The sequence below is a fragment of the Diaporthe batatas genome (genome assembly GCF_019321695.1).
Source record: "Diaporthe batatas strain CRI 302-4 chromosome Unknown Contig00005, whole genome shotgun sequence".
Taxonomy (NCBI): domain Eukaryota; kingdom Fungi; phylum Ascomycota; class Sordariomycetes; order Diaporthales; family Diaporthaceae; genus Diaporthe; species Diaporthe batatas.
The window spans coordinates 1,183,559-1,208,746 of NW_025408552.1; the positions used below are offsets into that span (position 1 = coordinate 1,183,559).

Genomic DNA, 25,188 nt, shown 5'->3' on the forward strand with positions numbered 1-25,188 from the left:
GAGCATCGCGACATGCCTCCACCACGAGGGCATCCTGTGGGATACGACGCGGTCCAGATGCGCCACCCGCAAGGCAGTAAGGCGCCTCCTTTGGCGTTGACTAGGCGGCCGGCCATTTCCAAGTCAAACGAGGCAAAAGGTGATACTATGCCAAGAGCACTCCCACGGGCAAAAACACACCGGCAGCGATCTGTGAGACAGGCGACATCTAAGCCAGCTGTAACGAGGCCGTCTTTTGCTACCGTTGGGTTTGATGCCGGCCTGCCCAGCTGCCAGGTGATTGGCTTTCCTGCAGTGTCGATCCGGAGCCAGACCCGTTCTTCTCCCTCGGCCGCGGTCCCTGGGGGCCTGTTTTGAGGCTGGCCCGGCCGTAAGACCCAGGTGTTGATGACTGGAGGAGGCGCTGGGCTCCTTCAAACACAATGGCGGCCATTGGGCCGGCCGGTTTTGGCTCCTGAAGTCCTCACAACCAGGAGCAGGTCCCAGGCACCACTTTTCCCCAGTAGACTACATATGTACGACTAATACAAATACACAACCTTGGAAGTGGGCCAATCAGATATGCATCTGTGAGTAAGCGCATTGAGTGAGAGTCCGCATTTCCCAAAATACTTGTGTCTTGGGGGGGCCGGCTTATTCTCCTGGCTAGAGTCACTTTGTACTACTCTCAAGATCCACAGCACTTTGGGAGGAATGCCAAGCTGCCGTGCTCCCTTTCAATCGTGCGGCGCAGCACTCCTCTAAGCACTCCTCTAATAAGCTGCCAAGAATGCTAAGGTCCTGCCAGTACGACTTGAGTGAGGAAATAGAATCTGCTGTGCCGCCCAGTCTGGTTGCCCGAGCCCTTTTTACCTATAATAATTAATGTGTCTTCAGATGCAACTGTTCAAGGTGTCGCCACAACACTGCATCCAAGTTACTACGAGACAATTGGTTTGTTAAATCAGAAACCTGTATCAATTCAACGATTCGGTGATGGCTTTGAAATCAGTCTAGAATTGTATGAAATACTTGACACTATAAGCTGCTCTTTTGCGCCCAATTCGTCAGTATTTTACATGTCTATGATCTGTCAGCAGCCAACTCGTCTCTGTCTAGGTATGGAATCCGATGTTTGATCGTGTGTCACCAAAGTCTCCAAGATTGGCAAACGGAAAGGAAAAGAAATTGTCAGGGGCACTTCATTACAACTTAGTAGGCCTTAAGCAGTAGTGTTGACTAGTACAATAATTCCCAATTTTCCCAAGGTCGAAAACTTTCTCAAAAAAAGAGCGAGACAGTCCACTTTGTTGATGAATTTATCCACCATTCCACCTGAAGCCTTGTCCTAGGATCGTGTCCTAGCAATAGATCTGAATCAACCACCACACGAATCCCCTTCGCCTGTCGCTCCTCGTATCCTGGGAAGAGGGTGCAGCTGTCGTCTTTTTTCCGAACACATATCAAGGATAGGATTCCTCTCTCAGATCCCCACAGGCTCAATCTTCCCAGTGAAAGTATCGAGCTTGAAACCCAAAATGTTTAGGCCGGCCAGCGACTTGGCGCTCTTCAAAATGCGGACATCCTCCATGATGGAGTCCTCAAACTCGTCGGACGAGAACAGCTTGTAGTCAATCTCCTCGGCCGCGCGCTTCGCATCCGCGTCGCCCTCGGCTGCCACCGTGTTGACGATTTCTTCCGGCGTCACATGCGTAACACCGCAATCTGTACCCAATCTGGTGAGCAGATGATCCCATTCCAATATTGAGGGACATCACCTCGGAACCTCAGATTTGGACACCTACCTGTGTGGTGGATGACGACGACATTCCTGAGCCCAGCGAGCCCGCGCAACAAGGTCAGGCTGCGAATCGCGTCATCCGTGGCCCGCCCTCCGGCGTTGCGGATCACTCCGCCGTCAAAACCGGGGCCGAAGAACGTCTCCGGGACACAACGAGGATCGAGGCAGGTCACTGAACGCGGGTATTTCACATCGTTAGACGAAGCTTGAGTACAGGGGAGGTGTTGTCGGGCGGGTGACTTACGGACTAGGGTCGTCTCGCCGGTTTCTTTGGCGAGGAGCCGACGCTCAGCCATATGCCATGGCTGAGGAAGGGAAGGGAAAACATCTGTGACAAAACTCTTGTTGTACTCGATCCAGTCGGCGATCTTACCCGGGTATGAAGAAGACATTTCTTGTCTGACGATTTAGCTTGAAACCTGACTGTTAAATGAGAAGTATCTGTTTCTTGCGTGTGTTTATTTTGGATGTTGGAATTAGTATTCCAGGATTTTCTCCATTTTATATACTCGTGGTCCGGTCCGTATAGTCGTGTTCTGGTCGATTAGTAGCTGTGTTGTGAATTTGTCATTGCTCGGCAACTCCAAGTTTGTTGATGAGTGATCCATAATTTGCATCCAAGGCTTGATTGGGCAACGCCAGTGATTCCACTCAAGCGCGAGGTGTACTGCAGCCGATGGGGTGCGGCTTGCTACTGCAACCCAATAGACGGGATGACGCTCGGGGAACTAGCGCAGAAGCCTGCGGCAGATCTTTCAGCTTCGAAATTCGTGCTTGAAAGCTTGAATGCTTCGCCCTACACACCTGGGTATGCAGGCGATCACGAAAAGGTCTAGGAAGAGCCCGCAAGACACCTTGGTCAGCAAGGCGCGGAGTGCAGTAGGGGTGAATTGTCAACATCGGGCTCTCTTGATAACCCGTGTAATTCGACCCAATCGCAAATTGACTAGGCATCCAGTGCGTCTGCTTTGAAATCGATACATAAATGTCGTCATAAACCTCGTTCAAGGGTGTAGGGTAGCATCTGGATATTAATCAACATGCTTCGCAATTGATGTTTGGTCCTCCTCATTAATTAGACTCCATTTTCCCACTGCCAGCGTGCGTTCAACTTCATGTGGCTGTGAGGCAGCTTGTGCCTCGGCAGCGCTCAAGTGCTACCAGTACGAAGCTAGACGTCCACGAGTACCTGCTAATTTAATGATAATCAGCGGAGGGAGGAACAATAAGATGCCCATGTAGCACAGTCATCCACACGCCCCAGGTGCCCTGCGACGGGATATTTCTAAGCTGGGTCTTGAGCTGGATTCGTTATTATGAGAGTTACCTGACTAGATTCACTTCTATTCCGTATACGTCTGAGGACATAATACAAGGCGCCTTTATACGGTGGTAAACGCTCAAGACCCAGCATTAAAAAAAGCATATAGTGTCGATAGCAGGTGAAAATACGGGAGGTGCATGTGGCCTCAGCCTTGCGACACACAGACAAGGCTAAGGGGCACCGTCTTGACGAAATCACATTACATGAACATGAACTCGGATTTTACTGCCAATTTGACAAAATTGACTCGAATCGAATCGTTCGTGAGCCTCAGAGGGGGCGGCGGGAGCCCAAGTCGGCACGGTGGCAGTTATCGCCCAAGTGCCTGGAGTACGGTTCCATTGCCCGCACTTAGCCAATTGATGATAACTATTATAGCGAATGAAGATCCGAGCGTAATAAGAAGAAAGACTGCATGTCATGTATGCGATGACGGGAATGGGATCCTTGGGACGGACCTGATGCTAAGGGCTATCAGCGAGGGGGACCAAGCAGTTGGTAAAGTATTTAAGGAAGTCTTTGTGATGGAAGCGGACACCACGTCCTACCTTCCAAGGTTATTTGACTGTTACATAGCGGATTCATAATTTTTCTTCCTCCATTTCGAGCTGTTTAATCCCGTACTCATTTGTGTTGGCCTATTTACCTTTGCTGTGGTCGCGTTCGATTTTGATCCACAAGTCTGCTTACATGTCCGCCAGTGCAGCTTTTGAGTTTAACGAGTCATTCATTATATCCGTGCAAAATTCACCAGGTTGTGCCAGTGATACGTGCTGGACGCCGAATTCTGGAAATACCTATACATTTGACTGGCCTGACTCGACGCATAATGAGATGTCTAGTGCCATTTTAGTAGAGCCTGGCCCGTAGCCGGACCGAAAAGTGGCTTTCTATTTCGCAACCCTGGAAAGCCACACTCTTGGAGATGGACGTTGTATTTTTGCAAGGATATTCCCCACTCACCTTACAGCCTTGGAATTCAGGTACGCTACAAGGCCAAGTAACCTAGGTACGTGTATGGGAAAACGGGGAGGGCCCTGTTATCTTGTTGTCGTATCCAGTCAGCCGGTCCAATGAGCTTGGGTGTTCGTAGATCATTCGCGACCTTCTTCCGAAGCTCCGAAGTTCTAGCATCATCCACTTCAGCCGTTGGGCTTCTAGGTAGGTGACACCATTCTGACAACGGATGAGAATGGTTTGTTGCCCATCTTCGAACCCACAGACATACACACTGCTACCATTATCAAAACATGAAAGTGGCGGAGAGAAATGAGTGTTTTTTTAATTCCTCCTTGTCTTCGCTACACATGTTGCCTGGCCTACTAGTTATTTGCTATACATGTACGTATTTTATCTTGAGAACAACAAAACAAATATATGTCATTTTGAACAGAATAGCTTCTGCCCTGGCAAGAGGACAGCAAGCCAGCACAGGGCACACGCATCACACGGTGACGCTATGGTAACAATCAAGAAGAGAAGGCCGCCACAGCAGCAGAGAATGCAGCATTGATCGCGTCAGCTGCAGCCTGCGCGTTGGCCTTCTGATCCGCGGAGGCGATGTTAACAAGCGTGTTTCCGAGGGTGGCGGACTTGGACTGCAGGCTCTGGAGAGTGGACAGGACGATGGAGGTTATGCCCAGGGCCTGGAAGTCGGCCTTGCGGTTGGTCAGGGCGGTCAGGGAGGCCTGGATGTCTGGGGTGAGGGTGCCCGTGACGTAGCCGATGATGTTCTGCGAGTCCGCGCTCGAGGCCTGGGCCTCGTCTGCGGCAGCGGTGTTGGCGTTGTCAATCTGGGTCTGCAGGGACCTAGTCAGCATTGGTGATGTCTCTCGAGAGTTGCCCTGGGTTTGTATGCCCGAGGCGGGGAGGAGAGTGACTTACGCCGACGGCGTTGGCATCAGACTGGATGCCCAAGGCACCGAGGAGCGAGCCGTCCCAGTTGGTGACGGTGGTGGTCAGAGCCCGGGTTGAGGTGTCAATGCTCTGGAGGTTGGCAAGAGTCTCGGCGGGATCACGGCGGATCAGGGAAGGAAGGGCCGTGATGGCCGTGGCGAAGACGAGGACGGAGGCGAAGTTGACCATTTTGGCAGTTGTCTGGCAGGAAGTTGAATGAGGGCCGTGTGTTTTGGTTATAATAATGCTTGATACTTTTTACGAGATGCAGAGACAGTTCGAATATTTGGAACAGATCACAATGGGTGGAGGTCTGGGACTCATATAAATATTCTCACATGCAGTCCGTACGCAGCTGGGTTCGGACTGTATTATTAGTATCATGACGGCGCATATCCAGCCTCCCTGGAGACATCCTCGGCCTGCGTTGCCTCGCAATGACTTGTGATGCTTCCGTAATTGCTTGGCCCGGTCTTTTGCCCTTGTGAATGCGACCCAAGGTCGTAGTCGGAGGTCTTCGCGAGTGTGCTGAGACGGTCGACACTTGCTTCACTCGGCCGGAGGTCAGGTCCAACACCTGCGAATGGGCCGGACCATTGGCCACAACTGGCTGTCGTCGGGCGAGCCTAGACTAGGTAAAACATGCCCTCGCTATAGGTCATGGGTCCCTCCATCCGCAGAATGCGGGGAAGGCTTGGGTCAACCTGGGAGGACCGGTCAGCTTGATGGCCATTGTGGCAGTTGGCCCGAGATGTCGGCGGTACTGACCGGTGGTGGGCTGTCTCAAAACGCTCATCCAATTATTTGGGACGAACCCCTGGGACTAATAGCAAAGACATTGTGGGATGCGAGCCATCATGGCTGTGCCAAGATGGGAGGCGAACATGTGGTGCCCGCGCTGGCCGGTCTTCTGGAGCATAAGAGTTAAGCTCGAACTGGTGCAATGATCTTCTTCATTATGCGAGAAATGCAAAAAGGCTTTGAGAATTTTATCAAACTCAAGCTCTGTCAGGCATCGTCATCACATCCAAGTGCCTACGACTGCCGGCAGAGCCCAGCTTCAGACTTGGCTTTGTGAAAGGCACAGATGCTAGCTCTGACTTCCGGATGGTCTTTTCTCGGCAGGAGGAGCAACCTCCGAGCGCCAGTGTCCCTCGGCAACGGACCTCTTTTTCGTCAACGAAAAGCTCATGATAGCACCCCGTGGGGCAGCATGGCGGCTGCGATCCGCGGCCTGCGCCTCACGACGGCTCGCCCAAAAAGAGGGGCATACCTTTTACATAACAGAATCACTTCTCGTTGGTGCAATCCGTGTTCTCCCAGCGGGATATGGCTGTGCGGCGATCACACGCTGCGAGAGTGGCTCCAGGGTTGTTGACGTTGTCGTGAGGGGCACGAGGGGCTCAACAGAGTTTCGTGTGCCGTCGGTATTGGGGAAATCCTGCTTGGGGTCGGACAACACTCCTGATTCGGTTCCAAGGGGCTGGACGGCACGCAAGCCACATCAGGTGTGATACTTTGCAATGTAAACATCGAGGAAACTTGTCTCTCAATTCAAGGTTGCCATGTGCAACGAGAGATTGAGTTCTCGGAATCACACCACGTTTTGGTACGATTTTCATCCGGCAGCAGAGAGCATCTGTGACGTTGGGATGTTGCACTGGAGTACTTAACTTTAGAAACTGGGGAGTGCGCAGCTAGAGAACTACCCAAGTACCCGGGTGCCTAGGTACTTAAGTAGGTACTGAGCTTGTGTTGCACTGATTTCGTGCTGAATCAAGAAGCTTGCTTCGAGAGGCTGCGATTATTCATGTTCTAGAAACGTTCATGGCGCATAAATAGAGAATAATTAGCTGGTGGGTGGTGTTAATATTGCTCATGTACCTAGCAAAAATCATTTGTCAAATCAAGTATCTTTGTAGATGCATCTAGCATGCCCAGGTGCTCTTGGTAGAAACATTCAGATCGCGTCGGTATCGAAACCTTCAGGTGGGAATAAGCGATCATATACAAATGGATTAGTTTTTAGTGCTCGTGGCTGCCTCTTACCGCCATAATCCTCAGCTTCCTCTAGGCTTTGTGTCCTCATTATTCTTCTTCTAGTCCTCAGGCCCGTTGATCTTGTCGCTTCGGACAAATCATTGATTGAAAGGAATCAAGCGTGGAAATACATAACCTTTTCCCCCTTTTGTTTCGTTCCTCCGCCGCTTTGCCATGAGCACGATCCGCACGAGAGCTGGATTAAACGCAGAAGACCATGGCTCTAATGATACAGCGATTCTCCACTATTGGAGTTGTGACGGCGACGAGGAATGATTATGTCGACTGAACATATAATACCGCTGTTTTTGTTTTTCCCAACCTATTATCGGTTTGATTTTTTTTTATCGTTCTAGAGAAAAAAGAGGAAGACAATACTGAATCCCTCGAGTGCTTGCCACTGTGTGAAGAAACCCTATACACCATGACGTGTATGAGGATTGGGAACAAGACTACTCATGTCGACTCTCACTCCCTATCCTCGTTTCAAGTCTGATGACCATGAACGCCGCAAATGAGTCGTTTCTGCCTATGAAAGCATTGCTTCTAACGTCGTGGTACGTTCAAGGCTCCAGACTGGTTCCTGTCAAACTGCGCGCAGCGGCCTTTTAATTCGCCTCAAGAAAGTTATAGAGCGAGAGCGTCAAGAGACTGGCTTTACTTGAGAAGCACCGGCGCGGTTGCAAGAAACTTGGTGAACCGAACAGGCCGCAAATCACGAGGCTATCGATTCATAAAGTCAAGACTGGTCAATTTCAAGGTATCAGGTACTTCGAAAAAAGCCTTGAGACAGGCAATGTGCCTTGACCCTCCCGTGACAGCTGGCTGCCATCACTCAGCGCAACTGCAAATCCATTGCAGACTTATTGGATTCACAAGCCCTACTGGAATCTCGAGTCTACAGGCGGCAGACCAGAAGCCACCCCAAACCGACACAACGATGTCTCAGAATGGCGTAGACCGCCCCCGCCCCCCAATACCCCGGCACCACCATCAAAAGCCTAGTCGGAGTCGCTGCTCGACGAAGAGCCGTGACTGCCCCTGCGCTTTTGGTAGCCGTACTTGTCCTTCTTATGCTTCTTTTCCTTCTTGTCCTTCTTCTTCTTATCAAACTTGTTCTCGAGCGCATTCCCACCAATCGCACCAATAAGGGCGGCGCCGACGGATGCGAGCCCGCCACCGCCGGCCGAGTGCGCAGCGTAGCCGGCCGCGCCGGCGCCGAGCACCGTGCCCATCAGGCCGCGCTCATCCTGTCCTGGCTGTCCTGGCTGTCCTGGCTGCCCTTGGTGTCCTCCGTATTGTTGTTGGTGGCCGTAGGATGAGTCGCCGCCCTGGGGTTGGTGGCCGTACTGAGACTGTTGTGGGTGGCCATACTGCGACTGCTGCTGGTGGCCGTGCTGGGGCGCGTACTGTTGTTGGGGAGGAGGGTACTGCTGGCCGCCGCCGTAGCCCTGGTGCTGCTGTTGCTGGGGGCTTGCGTACTGGTTGTACTGCTGCTGGGGTGGTGGGTTGTATGCGCCCTGGTTGTAGGGGGAAGAACCGTAGCCCTGGGGGTCCGGCAGTGTCAGCCGTGCTGTGCAATGAATGTCCTGGCGGCGGGTGCACGTGGGACAGTTGGGAGGAGTTGGATATCGCATACCTGCTGCTGAGGGTGGTGGCCCTGCTGTCCGTAGCCCTGGCCACCATACTGGTTCTGTTGGTGGTGGCCGCCGTTGCCGCCGTAGTAATCGTTAGCAGACATGATGTTCTGTTGGTATTCCTGTTGTCCAAAAGAGATTGATAAACGTTGATGGATACGTATAGGACTGCGATTAGATGCCAAGGGGAAATGCGAAAGTGTAGGCAGGGGGTTGTAGGGACCGAGGGGCTGCGGGTTTGGCGAGGTTGATGGGCCGATCGGGGTGATTATAATAATAAGAAGCAGGACCGATAGACCGACAGGCCGACAGGCCGACACGTCAGTCACGTCAGTCACACGGGCGGCCGACTGGAAGCAGCCGAGATTGCGGCATGATGAGTGATGAATGGCGAGTTGCGCCGCCCCCCCCCTCCAAGGCAGGCCCATCCAAGGGCCCCTCGGGAGGCAAGGTTCATTCACCTTTCAGCTGCAGAGCAAACGGACTTGCGTAAGTGTAGGCTGGGAGGTTGGGATCGTTTAGTGCGGGCCGCAGTTCGGCCTGGTGCAAGGCCTCCGACTCCGCCTCCCGCCTGACGTCTGCTGAGCTGACAGAAGAGCCATAGCCATAGGTTGGGACCTGAAGGATTGAGTCGTCAGTGTCCCAGGTGATGTCAGCAGCTCGCTGCGGAGCACTGACTGGGTGGACAGGACCCTGACCCGGGACGGCGGCGGCGGGGGGTTCCAATTCCGTCACTGCATCCACCGTGCTGCATGCAGGTCAGCCCTCCAGCCCTCCAAGCTCCAAGGGTCTTCCTCTCGCCTGTTTATACCAAGGTACTTTGGCTACAACAGGGACGCTCCTTCGTTATTTCCGATGTCCTGCAGGTCCAGGCTGCCAGGCTCGCCCACCCGCCCAACCCGAGGTCGCAGGGTCGTTGCTCTTTTTACGTGATGCATCTCGACTGCCACAGCACTGGCATTCTGTTGTACTGCCTGACTGCGTAACACCGGCACTCTTTTATTCGAGTCAGTCCCCAGTCCCCAGTCTCGCTGTGTTTTCGTTTCTCCGCCTCAACCGAGGAAGGGAGAGGCGGTGATGCCAGGTAACACATGCTTCGGCGTTGAAACGGCCCGCCATCCATCAGAGGTCGCTATCGGCAGTCTATCGACGCCAGTCGCACCCGCAGTGTAACCAGGTCGCTGCCAGGTCGCTGCCAGGTCGCTGCCAGGTCGCCGCCCTCGCACTCGCCCTCAAGTGCTCGCCCCAGACCTGGCCGCGCTGACGGGCCACGCTAGCCTCACCCAAGGAGCGGCAGCAAAAGGACAATTCCTCTCAAACATCCGCCTGCACGTCATTAATTGTCCACGTGCTTTGTGCATCGTGGTTGTACGAGCCACATCCACAACGTCCCTCCCTCGCGTCCAGGCTTACTCCGCAGCAAATTCGGCTCCACCACAGTGGGTTTGGTTTACCTGTACCGTGGAACCGGGAGCACAGCAGAGACACACAACCACTCCTCCTCCCTCCTCCCTCTCTTTCTTTGAAACATGACGCCGCTGTCGCTCTCCTCCGCCCCTCGAGACCCGAGTGCTGACAGCTCGTGTTCCCCGAGTTCTGTCTCTGCGAAACGCCCGCCCCGGTCCTGCGCTGGACCCGCCATGCCAGGGATTGGCCCGAGTACGACAAGGTGCCATCGCTCTGCCTGCTGGACCGCCCGGGGCATGGTGAGTGGCTCGAGCTAGTGGCGCAGAGGGACGGCCCGAGAGCTTTGGGTGAACTGTGTACTATATACCATGTATATTTCGCCCTATCTCTCAGCACAGATTGGGGGACGGTGGAATGGGACGACCCGGCGATCCTCGAGCCAAAGTCCTGTTTCGGCTCGGCGCTCAAGCGTCCATGCTACGGCCGTTGCGCTGCGGCACAGCAAGATGGACATGCCGCCGCTTTGCACGCGTCGGTTGGCATTGCCCGCCTGCTCCGACGGTCCCAGGCTCCCAGGCACCGAGACTCACCGGTCAACTCACCTTATGGGGCTCTCACACCATCATGGCCACCATATTCTCCAAAGTACCTGCCTCCCTTCCCTGCCTCCTGCACAACAATATCACAGATATGCAGACGGCGAAACGGGCCCGCCAAATCGGGCATTCGCCCTCTATCTCCAAACCTTAGTGGGCACAAGGTTCACCGCTATTCATCTCGATGCGACCGTAGGATCTGGTTAAAAGCCCTCGTTGCGTACAAGTGCCATACCGGACAGCCCGTATTGAACTTTTTTGACGAGCGTAGGACCATTGGACCCGCCCGCCGATCGGCAATGCTGGTCCGTCCAAAAGAGGGAATGTCGAGAACCCCGACATTGCGCGCACCACTGCGTCCTGGGGGCAAAAGCAAAAAAAAAGAGAGAAAAAAAAAAGAGCATCCGGTGCCACCCAGCGATAGTTGGTTGGCCTGCCGTGCTAGTTGTATGCGCGTTGAGCACAGGCAGGATTTCCCGAGCATGGATCGCCTCGCTCAACTTCTTCAGCCCACAGCCAGTGTCTTGGATGTATGGTGTCAGCTACTACGCGTCGTCAGCAGCTGTGACTCCCGAGCATCTGGCCATGCTGCCGAGAATAGACATGGAGTCGTCCGGGTCCCGCCTATACATCTCTGCCGTGCCAAGTTCCTGCCAGGCAAACAGAGCTGCCCGCCCGGCTGCCCTTTTCCCCTCGCAGGGCAGCGCGTAGCTTGTCGCCTTGCCAGCCCGTGCCACGGGCTGCCCGCGCCCCTCGAGATGGGCCCGCGTACCGAGTTATTGGGGCAAAGAGCCGCGGATGCGTGCGTTTCAGGCTGTCCCAGGTCGTACCGTGGTCTGCAGAAGGTGCAAATTTGCCGTCCTGGCACTGGTCACCTGCGCCATCAGTGACACCCACACTGCCAGGTACAGAATGTTGGATGGGATGAAGGGCCCAAGCTCAGTCGACGACAGGGGTCGCAATCCCTGATTATATGTGAGAACATTTCCCGGGTCGAGCAGCCTCGTGCCTTCGATAGACCGCAACCTTCCCCCCCCCCCCCCAAGAGGCTTCGTTACTTCGACAAGGGTAGTATCGCCTGGATTCTGTCGTTCGACGATCTCTCCTCCCTCATACCAGTCAGTAGACCGTTGGCCCGCCGTGCACACAAGTACCGTATGTCGTAACTGATCATTAATCAACTAGCCTCAAGTCTGCCGCTGAAGACAGTTCACCCAGAGACCACCGGCCGCGACACAATGAGCGACAAGTGGTGTGATCATCACGCCCTAGGCTGTCCTTACAGAACAACGTCCGGAGTCGACCTGTGCGATCTGTGCAAGGCGAACAAGTGCCCCCACCCGACAGTGACCTAGAGAAGAGAACATCTTGCTTGGTTTGTCGGCGCCAAACCACAAGTTAATTGTGGGAATCTCGAGGGCGTCTGCTCCCGTCCGTACCCCCTACCGACCGAAGATACCCTTTCTAAAGAGATGCATGGCCACTGGGCCTGAACGTGAATGGGGCTTCCTGGCGCACTGCACAAGGAAGGTGGGAGGGGTTGCCTCTCCTGGGCTCTGGGACAGGCACTGCCAGCCAAAGATATCCGCATCGGTGTCTCAACAACCCGGGCGTCCTAGGAGTTTAAAAGAAGAAGGAAAGGGTTTTGGAAGAAGTGTTCTAGGAATTGCCGGGGGCGAGTGTACATATTGTGTTGATGACTTTGAGGAGATGATTCTGGGTTGCTGCTCTCCCCTCAGAATATGGAGCTGGTAATGGGATGGCATTGGTCAGGATTTTGCAAGTTTCTCTAGTGGGGAACAACCGCGTGTGTGAAAGCAGTGAGCTTCTTGTGAGTACCAAAGTGAAGTCAGGGTTGCGGAGAGCAAGGCAGAAAGCTTCTGGCAGAGGCAGACAGATTTATAGATGGAAGGAGAGCATACCATATAATTACCACAACCTGGGAAGGATTGAGCAGCCTGTCAGTTGTATCGGGAAGTAACAGCTGTCGTTTGTGATAAAGAGGAAAGAGCGAGCAGACTTGTAGTTTGTTACAGCACAGTAATGACGTTGCGCCTTCTCACACAAACCAATATGTCGCATCGAGCGAGCCCACAGTAAATGCCGGACGGACCTCGCTGGCAGTTGCTTCTGTGAGCAAGGAGGACCCTGTCTCGCCATTCTGACCCGCCAGCCCGCCAGCCCTCGACGCAACCGAGCACACCCTGAGACGCAGCAGATATATCAGATGCGCAGCGAGCTCCCGATTGAAGATTTGAGGCGGGCTCGGATACTTGGCCCAAGACGAACTAGCTTTCAAGACATGGCCCAAGCATTGGACGGGAAGACACAGACAGGTTCGGTTCAGTAGCAGATCATCATTTCGTGTCGATTGCAGTCATGTTTGATCCCGCTGTTTGGGGAAATGGGTACTAAAACTATGCAACATGAAGCCCATGAACTGCTTGCCGCCGCCGTACATCTCCGTAACTAACTCTTCCTTCCCCCTTTCGGGTGACGAGGTTGCAACTCGGGACCAAAAATAACTTTTCTCTTTTCCAGCGTTCTATGGCGAGTGATAGTCCAAATTTACGGCCGAGAAAAAAGGTAGGATCGCGCCAGCCCGGTAGCCAGCTATGATGATGGATCCGACAAGAAGTGTATAGATGGGAAGAAACAAACAACAGAGGCAAAGAAAAAGATGCGTCGTGGTATCACAGGTCCTGTCGTCCCTCTCTCCTCTCCGACCAAGAAAACATCCAATCTTCTCGACCCCGTGAGAATTAAAATGAAAAACGCTTTATCATTGACCCCATATCCGACGTGAAGGCCGAAGCGAAGGATTAAGTCGATGCCCCCAACGCGATGATTTCAGCTGATAACCCCTATCGGCGAGCCCATTAGACAAGCATGGCAACAGCGCCGAGGGCGCCGAGGAGCAGGCCGCCCTGCAGGGTCTGGGCGCCGGCGACGGCAGCGGAGCTGGAGGAGCTCGCAGCAGCGGCGCCGGTCTCGCTGCTGGACTCGCCGGAGGAGTCGGTGGCTGTGGCGGTGGCCTTGGTGGAGGTGTGGATGGCACCCGTGCCGGAGGGGTAGGGGTTGGTCGAGTTGCCCATGGGGAAGAAGGTGGAGGTGGTCGGGACCGCGACAGACTCGCTTGTGGTGGTGTTGTCCACGGCGGAGGAGACGACGCTCGAGGTGGGGGAGACCATGGTCAGGGTGACGCTCTTTGTGAGAGAGGTGGTCAGGACGGTGGTTGAGTCCTGGGCGGAGACGACCGAGGCACCGGCGGCCAGGAGGGTGAGGAGGATGTTTGAGACCTGCATCTTGGGAGAGGGGTTGTGATGTGCGGTTGACCGGTGGATGAGCTGATGATGTGTTTGTTTATCGACAGGGTTTTTGCGATCTGCGTCGAATGAGAAAGGAATTCAGTGAACTTTGTCGTCGTGAGTCTGGGGCGTCGGTCAAAGTCGTGAGTGAGTTTGTAGTAGCGAATGTAAGGCTGCGCGAGGCAAGCTGGGTGAGTGAGCGAGTGTATTTGAGAGCTGCTGGCTGGGGAGAGAAGGAGCAAGGACGTGCGGGCGAGGCAAGGAAGGCCGACGAGGTTGATATTGCGGCCGGGTGGGCAGGTGGGATGGGTGGGATGGGGGCGGCAGGGGCCACTGTGTGGGATGGACAGGGACGGGGGCGGGTGCGCCTCCTTTTCCACCCACAAGTACCAGTTGTCTCTGCATCCTGTCTGCCTGTCAGCCGGTTCTGTGTGTGTGCGGCAACGGCAGCAGGGCAGCAGGGCAGCAGGGCAGCAGGGCAGCAGGGCAGCAGGGCAGCAGGAAGCAGCGCAATCTCATCCGAGCGGGTTGACGTTGTCAGGCAGGTGGGACTCGAGATGCCCTGGCCAATGCCAGCCCTGGATTTGGGGCCCCACTACCTTATTGGGAGGAGGTCATCGTGGTACTGGAGCTGGGTCCTGGGCTCTCCCATGCAGCACCGCCCCATCTTTTTCAGGAACAAAACACCCTCATTGGCTGATGAGATACAGATCTGCAAGCCATGAGGGTGATAGTGCAGGCAACAAGGGTCTGACGCCCTAGGAGCCATGGCGAAAAGTCAGACCCCAAAAACCGCCGACATTGACTCGAACAATGCGCCATATTTAAATGCCAAAACCGCTTCCGACGGCCACTGCCGGCCAACCGACCTGCGTGCCTGCCTGCCTGCCTGCGTGCCTCTGGGGAGTCCAGAACATGTGATATCTGCACCATGGAATGAACACTTTTGTGGTGGTGGCAACTTGCAAAGCCTGCAGCGGGGCATCCGACTCGAGCGGCGGCCGTTGACCTCCTCGCAGCCCTCGGAACTAACGATCATGGCGGGGAAGAAGCATCAATGGAACAATCTACAATTCTTCAGCAGGCCAAGGCCACTCTCGTATTGTCCTGGGCCGACGGTTGCACAAAACGTGTCTATTGTCCGAGGCAACGTCGCACCACGAGGTTTTCGTGCCACGCCAGTTGATAGAGGAAACGCCACTTATTATTATTGTGGACAGCAGAGATGACCAGGACTAAGACGCCCCGATAAAGCTTGACACACGCGTTTAAGCTTCTGCACGAGCTTGACCATCGTAATCGTGCTCAGGCCGCAGAGGTCGGCCGCTGGCGTCTGCGCACGACAAAACCCCATTCCAATTTCCCTCGGCCATGGGACAACCCCACCGACTCCTAATCTACAAAAGTCCAGACCCGCAGACCCGATCCCAGCCTGCGTCTTATATGCCACTACGGAATATAGCACCGTTGTGCACGACGTCGGATGCTTTGCCCCAAACCGGCCCTCTCAAACAGCGGTCAGGCCCACCACACGGACAAGCCCTCCGGATAAGCACCGTGGCTGCATCACAGACTCCGGCGATGCGCAGCAGACATACACACTCCCTCATCGCCTCGGCTGGCCTGGTCAGTGCCAGCCCGGTTCATCATACACCGAGTACTATAGGATCTCCAGGCTGCCATGCTTGGGACGCAACACCTCAGAAGTGTGGGCTCTCGTGCCAGTGTTGATGAGTCTCGGGCTCCCAGGGGCGCGTGGCCGGCCTCTCAACTCGGGGTCGGGGGCGTATTGGCTGCCAGCGGCCTGACGGACCGAAACTGGGGTGGCCATCTCGAGGAGGAGGCGAGGCGTGCAAGCTGCAAGGACACGCATATGGGCTCGGTGCTTCACAACCAAACCTGCAGCCCGTGTCGTTTACATGGTGACGGTGATGGTGGTGATGGCCAGACCGCCCAGACTCTTCCTGACGCTGCTCAGGCATCAAGTAGTCGTCCACGTATGCGAGAACTTCGCTTAGGATCCAGTGCCGGTCACTACGGCTGTCCTGCCTTGTCTTGTGCAATAGGCGTTCCAGCAGCTCCGTCGCCTGGTCGACATTCTGACGCTGCAGGAGCGTTCCCAAGATCTGGCCGATCGTGCGCTGGGCCTCGGCTTCGCGGCTGGGTTCAGCGATGGTTGATGCCTCCTGCCTCTGCCTGGTCCCTCGAGCTGGGGAACTTTCTTCAAACCGTCGCGTCAGGTCATGTCGCTCCAAGATCCTTTCGATCATGCCTTCGATTTCTGCCAGGCTTGGGGTCACCGTGTCGCTTGGGCTCGCATAGCCACCGGCAGCCTGCCTCAGGATGTCCGCCTCAAGGACCTTGAGCCTCTCAAATTCCCTTTTCCTTTCATTCTCCTCCAACATCTCGGAGAATCTGAGCTCCTGCATCTTGATTTCGTCCTGAAAGAACAGAGTCAGTCCCAATGTAATGCTGGTCGGTAGGCGGGAGCTCGTTCCGACCACTCACCTGCTTGGCGTCCTCTGCTTTTTGCTTTTCAAGCGCCTGAAGTCTGGCATGTTCTCGCTCGTGGTCGCGTTGATCAAGGATCTTGACAAGGTCAGCCTCCCCGAGGCACTCTTTGCTGTGCTTTGGCGTAGCCCCTTCCTGCAGCCCCCTCAGTCCCTCCAACTCTCGCCGCATGTCGCGCTCATCGATCAACTTCAGGACATCTGCCTCTTCAAGACCCTTTTTCGGGGCCGGCTTGTTCTTGCGTTCCTCGCTCTCCTTTTCTTGCTTCTCCACCAGCCCCTTCAAGCGCTCAAGCTCTTTCTTTGCCGCGTCTTCCTTCATCTTGCTCTGCTCATCTGCCTTTGCGGATCGCCTCTTCCTCGTCTCCTCTCCAAAGTCCCTGGCGGATTTTGCAGCCTCGTCTGCCCCTTTCAGAATCTCATCCATCTCTTCTAGGCGCTCCTGGATTTGTTTGATACCTTTCCCGACCCCTTCGGTTGCGGATTTGGCCTGGTCAAACTGTGTGTGGACATGTTCATCCAAGTGGTGCAGCGCGAGATTGTGGCTGTACTGTTCCCAGGTTGTGCTTTCCGTCGGGTATCTCTCCCTGAGATAGTCGATGAGATGCTCTGTGTGACACATGGGGGATGCCACAGAGGAGGCACTGGTCTTGGGCCGAGGCATACGGCTATGTGTGGGCATGGCAGGAACGGCGACAGGTTTGATCTCCGGGGTGCTTTTCGTCTTGGTGCTCTTGTGCCCCCTGGAGCCTTTTTTTGGTGGGACCAATAAGCACATTTGTATCTCAAGGACGGTTGAAGTATTGGGGCAATTTACAGAATGATTCCGGAGCCATATGTGCACATCTCTCACTGATGCACATGTCTTATATCACTTCACTCAACCGCAGCAAGCAAGTCATGTATTGAAGCGGCACGGGAACCAAGATTGTCCTGTTGGTGGACCGGTCTCGTACAGCTACAATAACAAATGTGAGATTTCCTTTCTACACCCAGTTTCTAGTTTCTCTTAAAGGGAACTTGCAGCACCTGCTGCTCCGGCACTTTGTGCCGAGAGCCAGTCTGGCCAAAATCACCGATTGTGGTCCCTCGGACTCCAGGAACAGGACCAGAGCAATAGCGAAGTTGTTCCATTCCCAGCATTGTGGCTTTGATGTAACCATGCTCGGAATGTCTCACAATGGCGGCATATCGGCCACGCCGGATTGACATGGCGTATTGTTTTATGAGCCCTGACCTTGATGGTAAATACAGGTGTGCGTACAAGACAGCTAAACATACTAGCCCTAGGTACCTATAAGTACGGGGTACCAGTCAGACGATGCAGCTCGGCAATAGGACCCCTGAGTACGTCATACTATCGATAAGGCAATCAGAGGACAGCGGGAGACAGGACTATTAGTTAGTCTTGAATTCACCCATCCTCCTACAACGGTAACCTGCAGTTGATTTTACAGTAGCATAGCGTTGGCGGGGAGGGCCGAGAAATTGCAGATCGCGTAGGCCTTTCTTTGACATGGTGGCCACCACCGCTGGCCGGGCTAAAATGGCCCATTGGTGAAACGCAGGATCCACCTGCTCGTACGCTGAGGCCGGCCACCTCTGATCTCTCTGAGCCCAGAGCTCTCTTGTGTGGGAGTGTGAAGTGGCCCCTCCGCGTACCTCCGTCCCATCCCACCCTGGCCCATCTCACCGGAACATCAACCAAGTGCCACGTCTGCAGCGACAACCCCAGACCCCAGAGCCATCCCAAGATCATCCACCTGCCTCCACGAAGCCCCAAACCCCCAGAGAAAGCACCAGACCACCACCCACCATGGCGTCCGAGGAACCAGCTGCAGCACCAGCAGCAACACCAGCAGCAGCAGCAGCACCAACACCTGCCCCCGCCCCCCCAGCTTCAGCCGAGGAGCCAGCAGCCCAGAGCTCCAAGTCGGCTGAGACGCCGACGCCAGCAGAGGGCTCGGCCGATGCCCCTGCGTCGGCCCCGGTCAAGAAGGTGGTCAGGAAGGTGGTCAAGAACTACAGCACCGACCCAGCACTGTACATCTACACCTCCCTGACCGCGGGGAACCGCCACATCATCACAGCCACCTCGCGACTCGAGACCATCCTGCGCGCCAACCGTGTGCCCTTCAAGGCCATCGACGTCGCCACCGATGAGAAGGCGCGCATGCTCTGGGGCCGTCGAGCCGGCAAGGCTGCGGACGGCCGCGTACGGAGGCTACCCGGGCTCGTCCAGACCGGCATAGTGCTCGGCGTGAGTCTGCCCGGCCCCTCTCCCCAGGCGGAAATGGGAAATGACTAGCTAACACCCCGGTTCTTGCGGCCTAGGACATCGTCGAGATCGAGGAGTGGAACGAGTACGGCGAGCTGAAGCAGCACGTCAAGATCTACTACGACGAGTTCACCCAGCCCAAGAAGGGCGCCGTCGCCCCCGTGCCCAAGTACAAGCAGCCCGAGAACAAGACCCCCTTCCCGCCCGCCATGCCAAACCCGCCACCGCCGCCCGACCGGGTCAAGAGCGAGGCCGAACAGAATGCCAACAAGATCGCCGCCATCGTCAAGGGCGCCAAGAGCCCCACCACCAGCAGCAGCGGCAGCAACAGTAACAACAACAACAACAACAACGTCGTCGCCGCCACCAAGAGCGTCGCGGAGGAGGCCGCGCAGAAGGCCAAGGAGGCCGCGGCGAGGGCGAAGAAAGCCAAGCTCGAGGCGCTGAGGGAGAAGGTCCACGGCAAGAAGGCCGAGGCGGGCGGCGAGGGGGCCGAGGCGGAGCAGGCAGACGCCCCGACAAAGGAGATGTCGCAGCTATCCGTCGCGGCCTCCGCGTCGTCGGCCGCCACCACCGCGGCGGGGCTGCAGTCTCCCACCAGCGGCGCGTGGAAGAGCAGCGGCGCCGGGGACAACAGTCTCGGCGCGGCGCTGCATACAGTGCAGAGCCCTACCACGGCGACGTGGAAGGCGCAGAGCGAAGGGACGTTCGCCGGGGCCAGGGTGGCGAGCGCGAGCGCCGAGGAGATCGAGAAGGTTGAGAGCCAGGAGGCTATTAAGGAGGAGCCTGAGCCGGAGGAGGAGGAGGAGGAGGAGAAGTCGGATACAGCCAAGCCGGCCGGTGAGGTTAAGGAAGGGGTCGAGGCGGAGGGGACCAAGGCATGATCGTTGCAGGACAAACAGATCGCCGGATTACAGCAGGGACCTCAGTACGGCTGTGTTCAACTGATGTTGATATCAGTAGCAAGGAGTATGGCAGTCGTGGTAATTCCTATATGAGCTTTGGGTTTAGGAGGTGAGGAGTATTTGCCTGGGACTTTCAGATTTATATGTCGGGGTCGAGTATCGGTCTCCCTGGAGTGTTGTTTATTGATATGGAATGCAAGCTCAATGCATCAAAAGGCCTGTCAGTTTTGAATATTCATGCGACCAGACTCCGGCGAATTGTATCTCAGCCAACTAGTAACGTCTGCGACTGGTACGGACGGATTGTGCAACAATGAGACCCTTCAGCACCACCCCGGAGCAATGCAGGGAGGGCAAGTGCTAGTGGATCTCAATCCTGAAGGAGAATGGAAGTCAGCATGCGAAAGGACCCAGTTGTTCCAGGCACAATACATGTAGATTGTACTTTGTTACATTCTGTGGCCGTTGTTCCTCGGTCATATAAACACGTGCCATTTCCTTATTTACTTTTGCCCCATTGTACCGATACCAGGTCCGGAGTTGAAGCACACTCAGTCATACAGTCCATCGTCGTCACTCGCCGTACCGTCTTGGAATCCAGCAACCGCCTTTCCCTTCCCCTTGCTCTTGGTGCTGACCCCATTCGGCCCATCTCCATCGGCCTCCTGGGCGTCGATCCCATAGTCATCCTCATACTCGGCATCCTCACCATCACTTCCCGCAGCGACCGCCTTGCCTTTGCCCTTGCTGCTAGCAATAATCGACTTGCCCTTGCCCTTTGCGCTCCGCTGCGACGCGGTCGACACCGTCCTCTGACTGAGGTTGAGCGGGGCCGGCCTCTGCTTCTCCGCATTTGCGCCCGCGGCGCCGTTGGCCTCCCGGCCGCCCTCGAAGGTGGCCCTTACTCGCTCGTAGTGGGACAGCTCGCCCGCGCTCACGCTGGGGATGAGCTCCCTGTGCGCGTCCATGAAGTCCTCCTCGGTCACCATCACGGCGACGTCCTCCGGTGTGGCGTGGTGATCGAAGAAGTTGGCCGTGGAGATGGCCTGCTTCTTGCCCTCGGCCTCCGCTTCGGCGTTGAGGGCCTTGATCTTGACGTCCACCTTGCCGGCCTGTCTTGTCACGGCCTTGAGCATGGCGTCGCTGCATAGCGCATAAAAGTCGGCGCCCGTGTATGTGAATGGAAGCTTCTCGGCGACGGCGCGCAGTGTGAGAGCCGGATGGAGGGTAAATCTGCGAATGGATGGTCAGCCTTCGTGCTCAGGTGGACGAGGTTTCAAACTGCACTTACTTGCGTGTCAGTGCTTCCAGGATCCTAAGCTGCTTCTCATGAGTGTCAGACACTCCCAGGTACAGCATCTTGTCAAATCTTCCTGGCCGCAGCAGTGCCGAGTCCAAAAGATCCGGCCGGTTCGTGGCACCGATAACAAACACTCCTCCTGCACTGTCCTCGCCGCTGGACATTCCGTCCAGTTCAGCCAGAAGCTGACTCACAATGCGGTCCATCACACCACCGCTGTCTCCTTGGTTGCCTCTCTTCGGAGCCACGGAATCCAGTTCATCGAAGAACACCACACATGGCCGGGCATCCCTTGCCCTCTGGAAGACCCGCCGCACGTTGGCTTCAGACTCACCAATATACATATTAAGCAGCTCAGGACCCTTCACGCTAAAGAAGTTCAGGCTATACTCAGTTGCAATAGCCTTCGCCAGCAGCGTTTTACCTGTCCCAGGTGGTCCGTAGAAAAGAATGCCACTGCGCTTCTTCATACCCTTAGCAAACAGCTCAGGCCGCTCGAGAGGAAGTTGTATGGTCTCTGAAACGGTATCTTTGACGTTTTCAAGACCACCAACGTCATCCCATGTAACATTGGGGATCTTTGGGGCCCCAATGGCGTCTGCAAAATTCTTGCGCGCAGCTTCCACAGCGACATCAAAATCAGCCGGTGTCAGGCCGCGAGAGGATGGACCGCCAGCGACTTGAATGTCACGGATGGTGAGCCTGGTGCTTGTATCCGTTTCTTGGGAGGTGAGTCTCTCGAGACGTGATCGCTGGGCGACCAGGGCCCGGTCGACGACGTCGACCAGGTCACCTGCGACTAGAGCGGCGGTTTTGAGGGCTACACTGCTTAATTCGACCTCAGGGCTGAGAGAAATTGCTCGGTCGTCGATGACGCTTCTCAGTATCACTTCTCGCTCGCCCTCGTCGGGAGCCCTCATCTCGAGCTCGTGGGTAAACAGTCCTCTCACCCCGTCGGGTACCTTGTCCACCTCGGTCGTAGTAGCAATGACCACTCTGGCATCGGCTAGGATCTCTCTCATTGACGATACCATCCTGTCCGCGGTGAAAGCTTCAACATGCCTGATGAGCAAAGCACAGCACTCTGGGCCGCAGCTCATGGCCCGCTCAGCTCGACTCTTCAAGAATCCTTCCGTCTTGACGTCGCTGCCCCCTGACCCTGCGTCGTTGACAATGTCATATGCGTCTAGCACAAAGGTGTGTAGGCCAATGTCAAGACACGCATCCCCCGCAACGGTGGTTTTCCCGATATTTCTCTGGGTGGACACGAGCAAGATCGCCAAAGGGGGCATTTTGAGCTGCATCGCCCTTCGACTTGTTGCTGCTGATAGGAGCTTACGCAAGCGGCTCCGCAGGGGAGAAACTCGAGGCTTCTCTGGTTCCATAATTGCTGTCGGTGGAGACTGTAAAGATCGATCTGGCGGCTTTCTCAGGCCCAAATAGTACCTCCATGTGCTGTCCTGAACACCCGGTATGCGGCTTGTCACAGACCCTGTCTGTCGCAAGAGTGTCATTGAGACATCGATGCATGCGACTGAGCCCCACGTATCTTCTTCAGGCTCTTCCTCAGGGCCTTCACGTTTCATTGGAACAATATGGGTCACCTTGAACCAGACCACCTCATCATAGCTGAGACCCTGTCTTCGGTTCGTAGGATTTGACGCGGCCAAAGACAGAATATCATCAACAGCGAGGTTATCCGCGCCGGATTCCTGGAGTGTCCTTCCGAGCTGCGTGTCGATAGGAAAAGCGATCAAGTCACCACTTTTGACTATTCTCGATTTCTTTTCAAAATAGGACTTCACCCCGGCCATAACAGCTGTTTGGACGTCCCGCTCCACCGATCTCGGAGTTCGAACATGGCGCAGGGTGACCTCGCGAGCATACGGTGGTTGTGAAGAGCCTGTCAGCTTTGACAAGGGATTCTTCGCCAAAACCGGGGAGCCCCTCTTTAAAGGGGCTATCCGCAGATAGGCCGGGCCGTCAAGGTTTGCCAACAAGACAGGCGACACATAGACCGCAGGGCTTGACGGTTTCTGCAGCTGGGACTCGAAGAAGGAAGGTCGTCTGCCCTCATTTTTGGAGTGCACAATCCTCGTCACAGGTCGCTGTGAGTAGCCTTCTGGCAAACCGAAGACCCTCACTGGCCGCCAGTCTGGCTCCTCCTCGCCTATGTCGCCAAAGCTCCCGAGGCCAAACTGGCCGAACCCGTTCGCAGGAGGCTCCTGTGCAGGTTCCAACCTCACCCAGTCTCCAGAAAAACAACCAATCCTTGTCAAATTGCTAATGTCGACATACACACGAGCCTCCTCGTCATCAGCGGGGAGGACCTTCGGATGTAGGAGCTCTGGAGGAATGGGTCTCATGAGACCCTGTGCTTTGAACAGCCGCCCGCGAGGTCGGTCGAGCCTCGCCGTAGTGGCAGTAAAGGTTGAGAAGACTGAGCCAGGCGTACTGATACCGTTCGTCTTTCGGCCGCGGCCCAAGGTCATCGGTGTGCCGGCAACCATCGTGGACACCCCGCTGGCTGTCGCGGGCAACGCTGGGGCCTGGAGGGAGATCAGGTCATCCATCGAATCGTCCGATAAATCGTCGTGCTCATCCAAAGAAAGCTCTGACTCTTCAGTCTCGGTGATGACATCCGACTCTTCAGTTTGGGCTTCTGTGCTCGTCCTATAGCGTTCCTCCGCAGCGGAATAGAATTGGTCGTTCGCAGTGTCGTCATCATCCTCGGCAAGCCCGTTAAGCTTCTTAGACGAGGACATGGCTGATGAAGTACGGCTATCCTTGGAGTGCATACGCCCTCTAGATACGATTATCTTTGTTGATGGCGACAAGATTCCTTGGGCAACTGGCTCGCAAAGCGTGACCTTGCCTGGGTTCGGGGGCACGTGAGTTACGGCGTGAGGTGGCAGAGGCAGTGGAAACAGATCTCCGGAATGGACCACTTTCAATGTACCAAGAGCAACGCGTATGGCGGTTTTGAGGCGCTCATCCGGAGAGGGCTCATCTGTGGCGCCCTTGCCCTTGCCTTTGAGCTGGGCCGAGGTAACGTCGGGATGGTCCCTGAAGAAAGTGCCCTCCCCATCTTCCAATCTTTTCGCGAGGTCGCCCTCGAGGCTCACGAAGACTGTATCGAGTGATAGAGCCACCACGTCCAAAACCAATATCTCGATTCCACTTCGGCTGTGGCTGGACAGCTTGGATGGCGCAACCTGTTGAAGGGTGGTCGCAAAGCTCTGGAGGGCGAGGGAGGAGGGAGAGAACTGGAGAGTCGAGTGTGCGAGGGCAGAAGACTGTGTGACAGGTACTATTGTCCAGCTCGTGGTTTCGGGCGAGGCATTGGGTGCCCACGGGGCCAGAGCGACGTGGAGCACGTCGGGGACGAGGGGGCCATCCTGGTCGTGCTGTGCGTCTTGAGCAGCAGAGGTGAGTATTAGCATGAGAAAGCCAGGGTATGAGGGACAGGCAGGAAGAGCTACCATGTTTCAGATGTGGGAACAGGTCGGCGAACAAGTCCTCGGACAAGATGCCAACGTCACCCTTGACATGATCATCAAGGACGAGCCGGGCGGCAATGGCAGGTTTGTCGTGTCTGCGCCTTCTCTTCCGCTTCCGGTGGGGATGAGACAGGTCGACGGGTGCCGGTGAAGACATGGCCGTCAGCTGGTATGAGGGGGAGGTATAGCAAGTCAAGAGGCGTGACCCAGACGAGGTTGGCGATGAGTGTCGGCCCCGCAGCGCACAGCTCTATGGAGCTCAGTTATCGGGAGCTCATCGTCTTCTCGGGTGGGGGATTGGGAGATGGGGCGGCGTAGTATAACACGACACGGCGCAACCGACCCCGTTTGAGATGGTCAGCAGCTTGACGGTTTCCAGACGGAAGGAAAGACAGACAGATATGCGACAGGTGGTGCCGGAGTCAATTGTTCGGCGCGGAGTGAGGTTGACGAGTCCCGTGGACCCCTGCCGATTCTCCTGGAGAACCTCGGCAAGCGGGCTGGCGGGCTGCAGGATGGCAGGATGGGCAGCCGGCCGACTCCAACCCCAACCCAACGAACGGCAAGTGTCCGTCCGTGTGTAGTCGCATCTGGAGGCAACTTTATTTTTATTTTGCCAAACATAGAAGACTGATATAAAGCCGAGATTCAAGTTCAATCCATCCCAATCCAAACGTGTCCCTCTTCTCTTCTGTGCCTTGCATCCT

The 25,188-nt window shown here is 55.6% G+C and overlaps 7 protein-coding genes across 7 annotated transcripts; 1 reads left to right on the plus strand and 6 right to left on the minus strand.

The window, feature by feature from the left end:
• Positions 1-1,462: 1,462 nt before the first annotated feature.
• KVR01_005530 (uncharacterized protein) lies at positions 1,463-2,172 on the minus strand (the record flags this gene model as incomplete). Its single annotated transcript, XM_044788132.1, has 3 exons — positions 1,463-1,704; positions 1,785-1,952; positions 2,025-2,172. 3 exons carry the CDS (start codon positions 2,170-2,172, stop codon positions 1,463-1,465), a joined length of 558 nt encoding a protein of 185 aa, XP_044645975.1.
• Positions 2,173-4,573: 2,401 nt separating this feature from the next.
• KVR01_005307 (uncharacterized protein) lies at positions 4,574-5,189 on the minus strand (the record flags this gene model as incomplete). The annotated part of the gene is made up of 2 exons (XM_044791795.1): positions 4,574-4,903; positions 4,989-5,189. 2 exons carry the CDS (start codon positions 5,187-5,189, stop codon positions 4,574-4,576), a joined length of 531 nt encoding a protein of 176 aa, XP_044645752.1.
• A 2,257-nt stretch (positions 5,190-7,446) lies between these two features.
• KVR01_005254 (uncharacterized protein) lies at positions 7,447-9,308 on the minus strand. Its single transcript, XM_044787473.1, has 2 exons — positions 8,680-9,308; positions 7,447-8,587 (listed from the first exon to the last, which is right to left on the minus strand). The coding sequence occupies exons 1-2, from the start codon at positions 9,103-9,105 to the stop codon at positions 8,042-8,044; spliced, it is 972 nt and encodes a 323-aa protein (XP_044645699.1). The 5' UTR covers positions 9,106-9,308; the 3' UTR covers positions 7,447-8,041.
• Positions 9,309-13,022: 3,714 nt separating this feature from the next.
• KVR01_005519 (uncharacterized protein) lies at positions 13,023-14,725 on the minus strand. Its single transcript, XM_044794088.1, has one exon. It carries the CDS (start codon positions 13,983-13,985, stop codon positions 13,560-13,562), a length of 426 nt encoding a protein of 141 aa, XP_044645964.1. The 5' UTR covers positions 13,986-14,725; the 3' UTR covers positions 13,023-13,559.
• Positions 14,726-15,648: 923 nt separating this feature from the next.
• On the minus strand, positions 15,649-17,276 carry KVR01_004991 (uncharacterized protein; the record flags this gene model as incomplete). The annotated part of the gene is made up of 3 exons (XM_044786887.1): positions 15,649-15,724; positions 15,798-16,429; positions 16,497-17,276. The coding sequence occupies 3 exons, from the start codon at positions 17,274-17,276 to the stop codon at positions 15,649-15,651; spliced, it is 1,488 nt and encodes a 495-aa protein (XP_044645436.1).
• A 670-nt stretch (positions 17,277-17,946) lies between these two features.
• KVR01_005579 (uncharacterized protein) lies at positions 17,947-19,970 on the plus strand. Its single transcript, XM_044793865.1, has 2 exons — positions 17,947-18,758; positions 18,833-19,970. Exons 1-2 carry the CDS (start codon positions 18,315-18,317, stop codon positions 19,658-19,660), a joined length of 1,272 nt encoding a protein of 423 aa, XP_044646024.1. The 5' UTR covers positions 17,947-18,314; the 3' UTR covers positions 19,661-19,970.
• Positions 19,971-20,098: 128 nt separating this feature from the next.
• Positions 20,099-25,117, minus strand: KVR01_004923 (AAA family ATPase peroxin 6). The gene is made up of 3 exons (XM_044783802.1): positions 24,464-25,117; positions 20,973-24,396; positions 20,099-20,914 (listed from the first exon to the last, which is right to left on the minus strand). Exons 1-3 carry the CDS (start codon positions 24,636-24,638, stop codon positions 20,233-20,235), a joined length of 4,281 nt encoding a protein of 1,426 aa, XP_044645368.1. The 5' UTR covers positions 24,639-25,117; the 3' UTR covers positions 20,099-20,232.
• Positions 25,118-25,188: the final 71 nt, after the last annotated feature.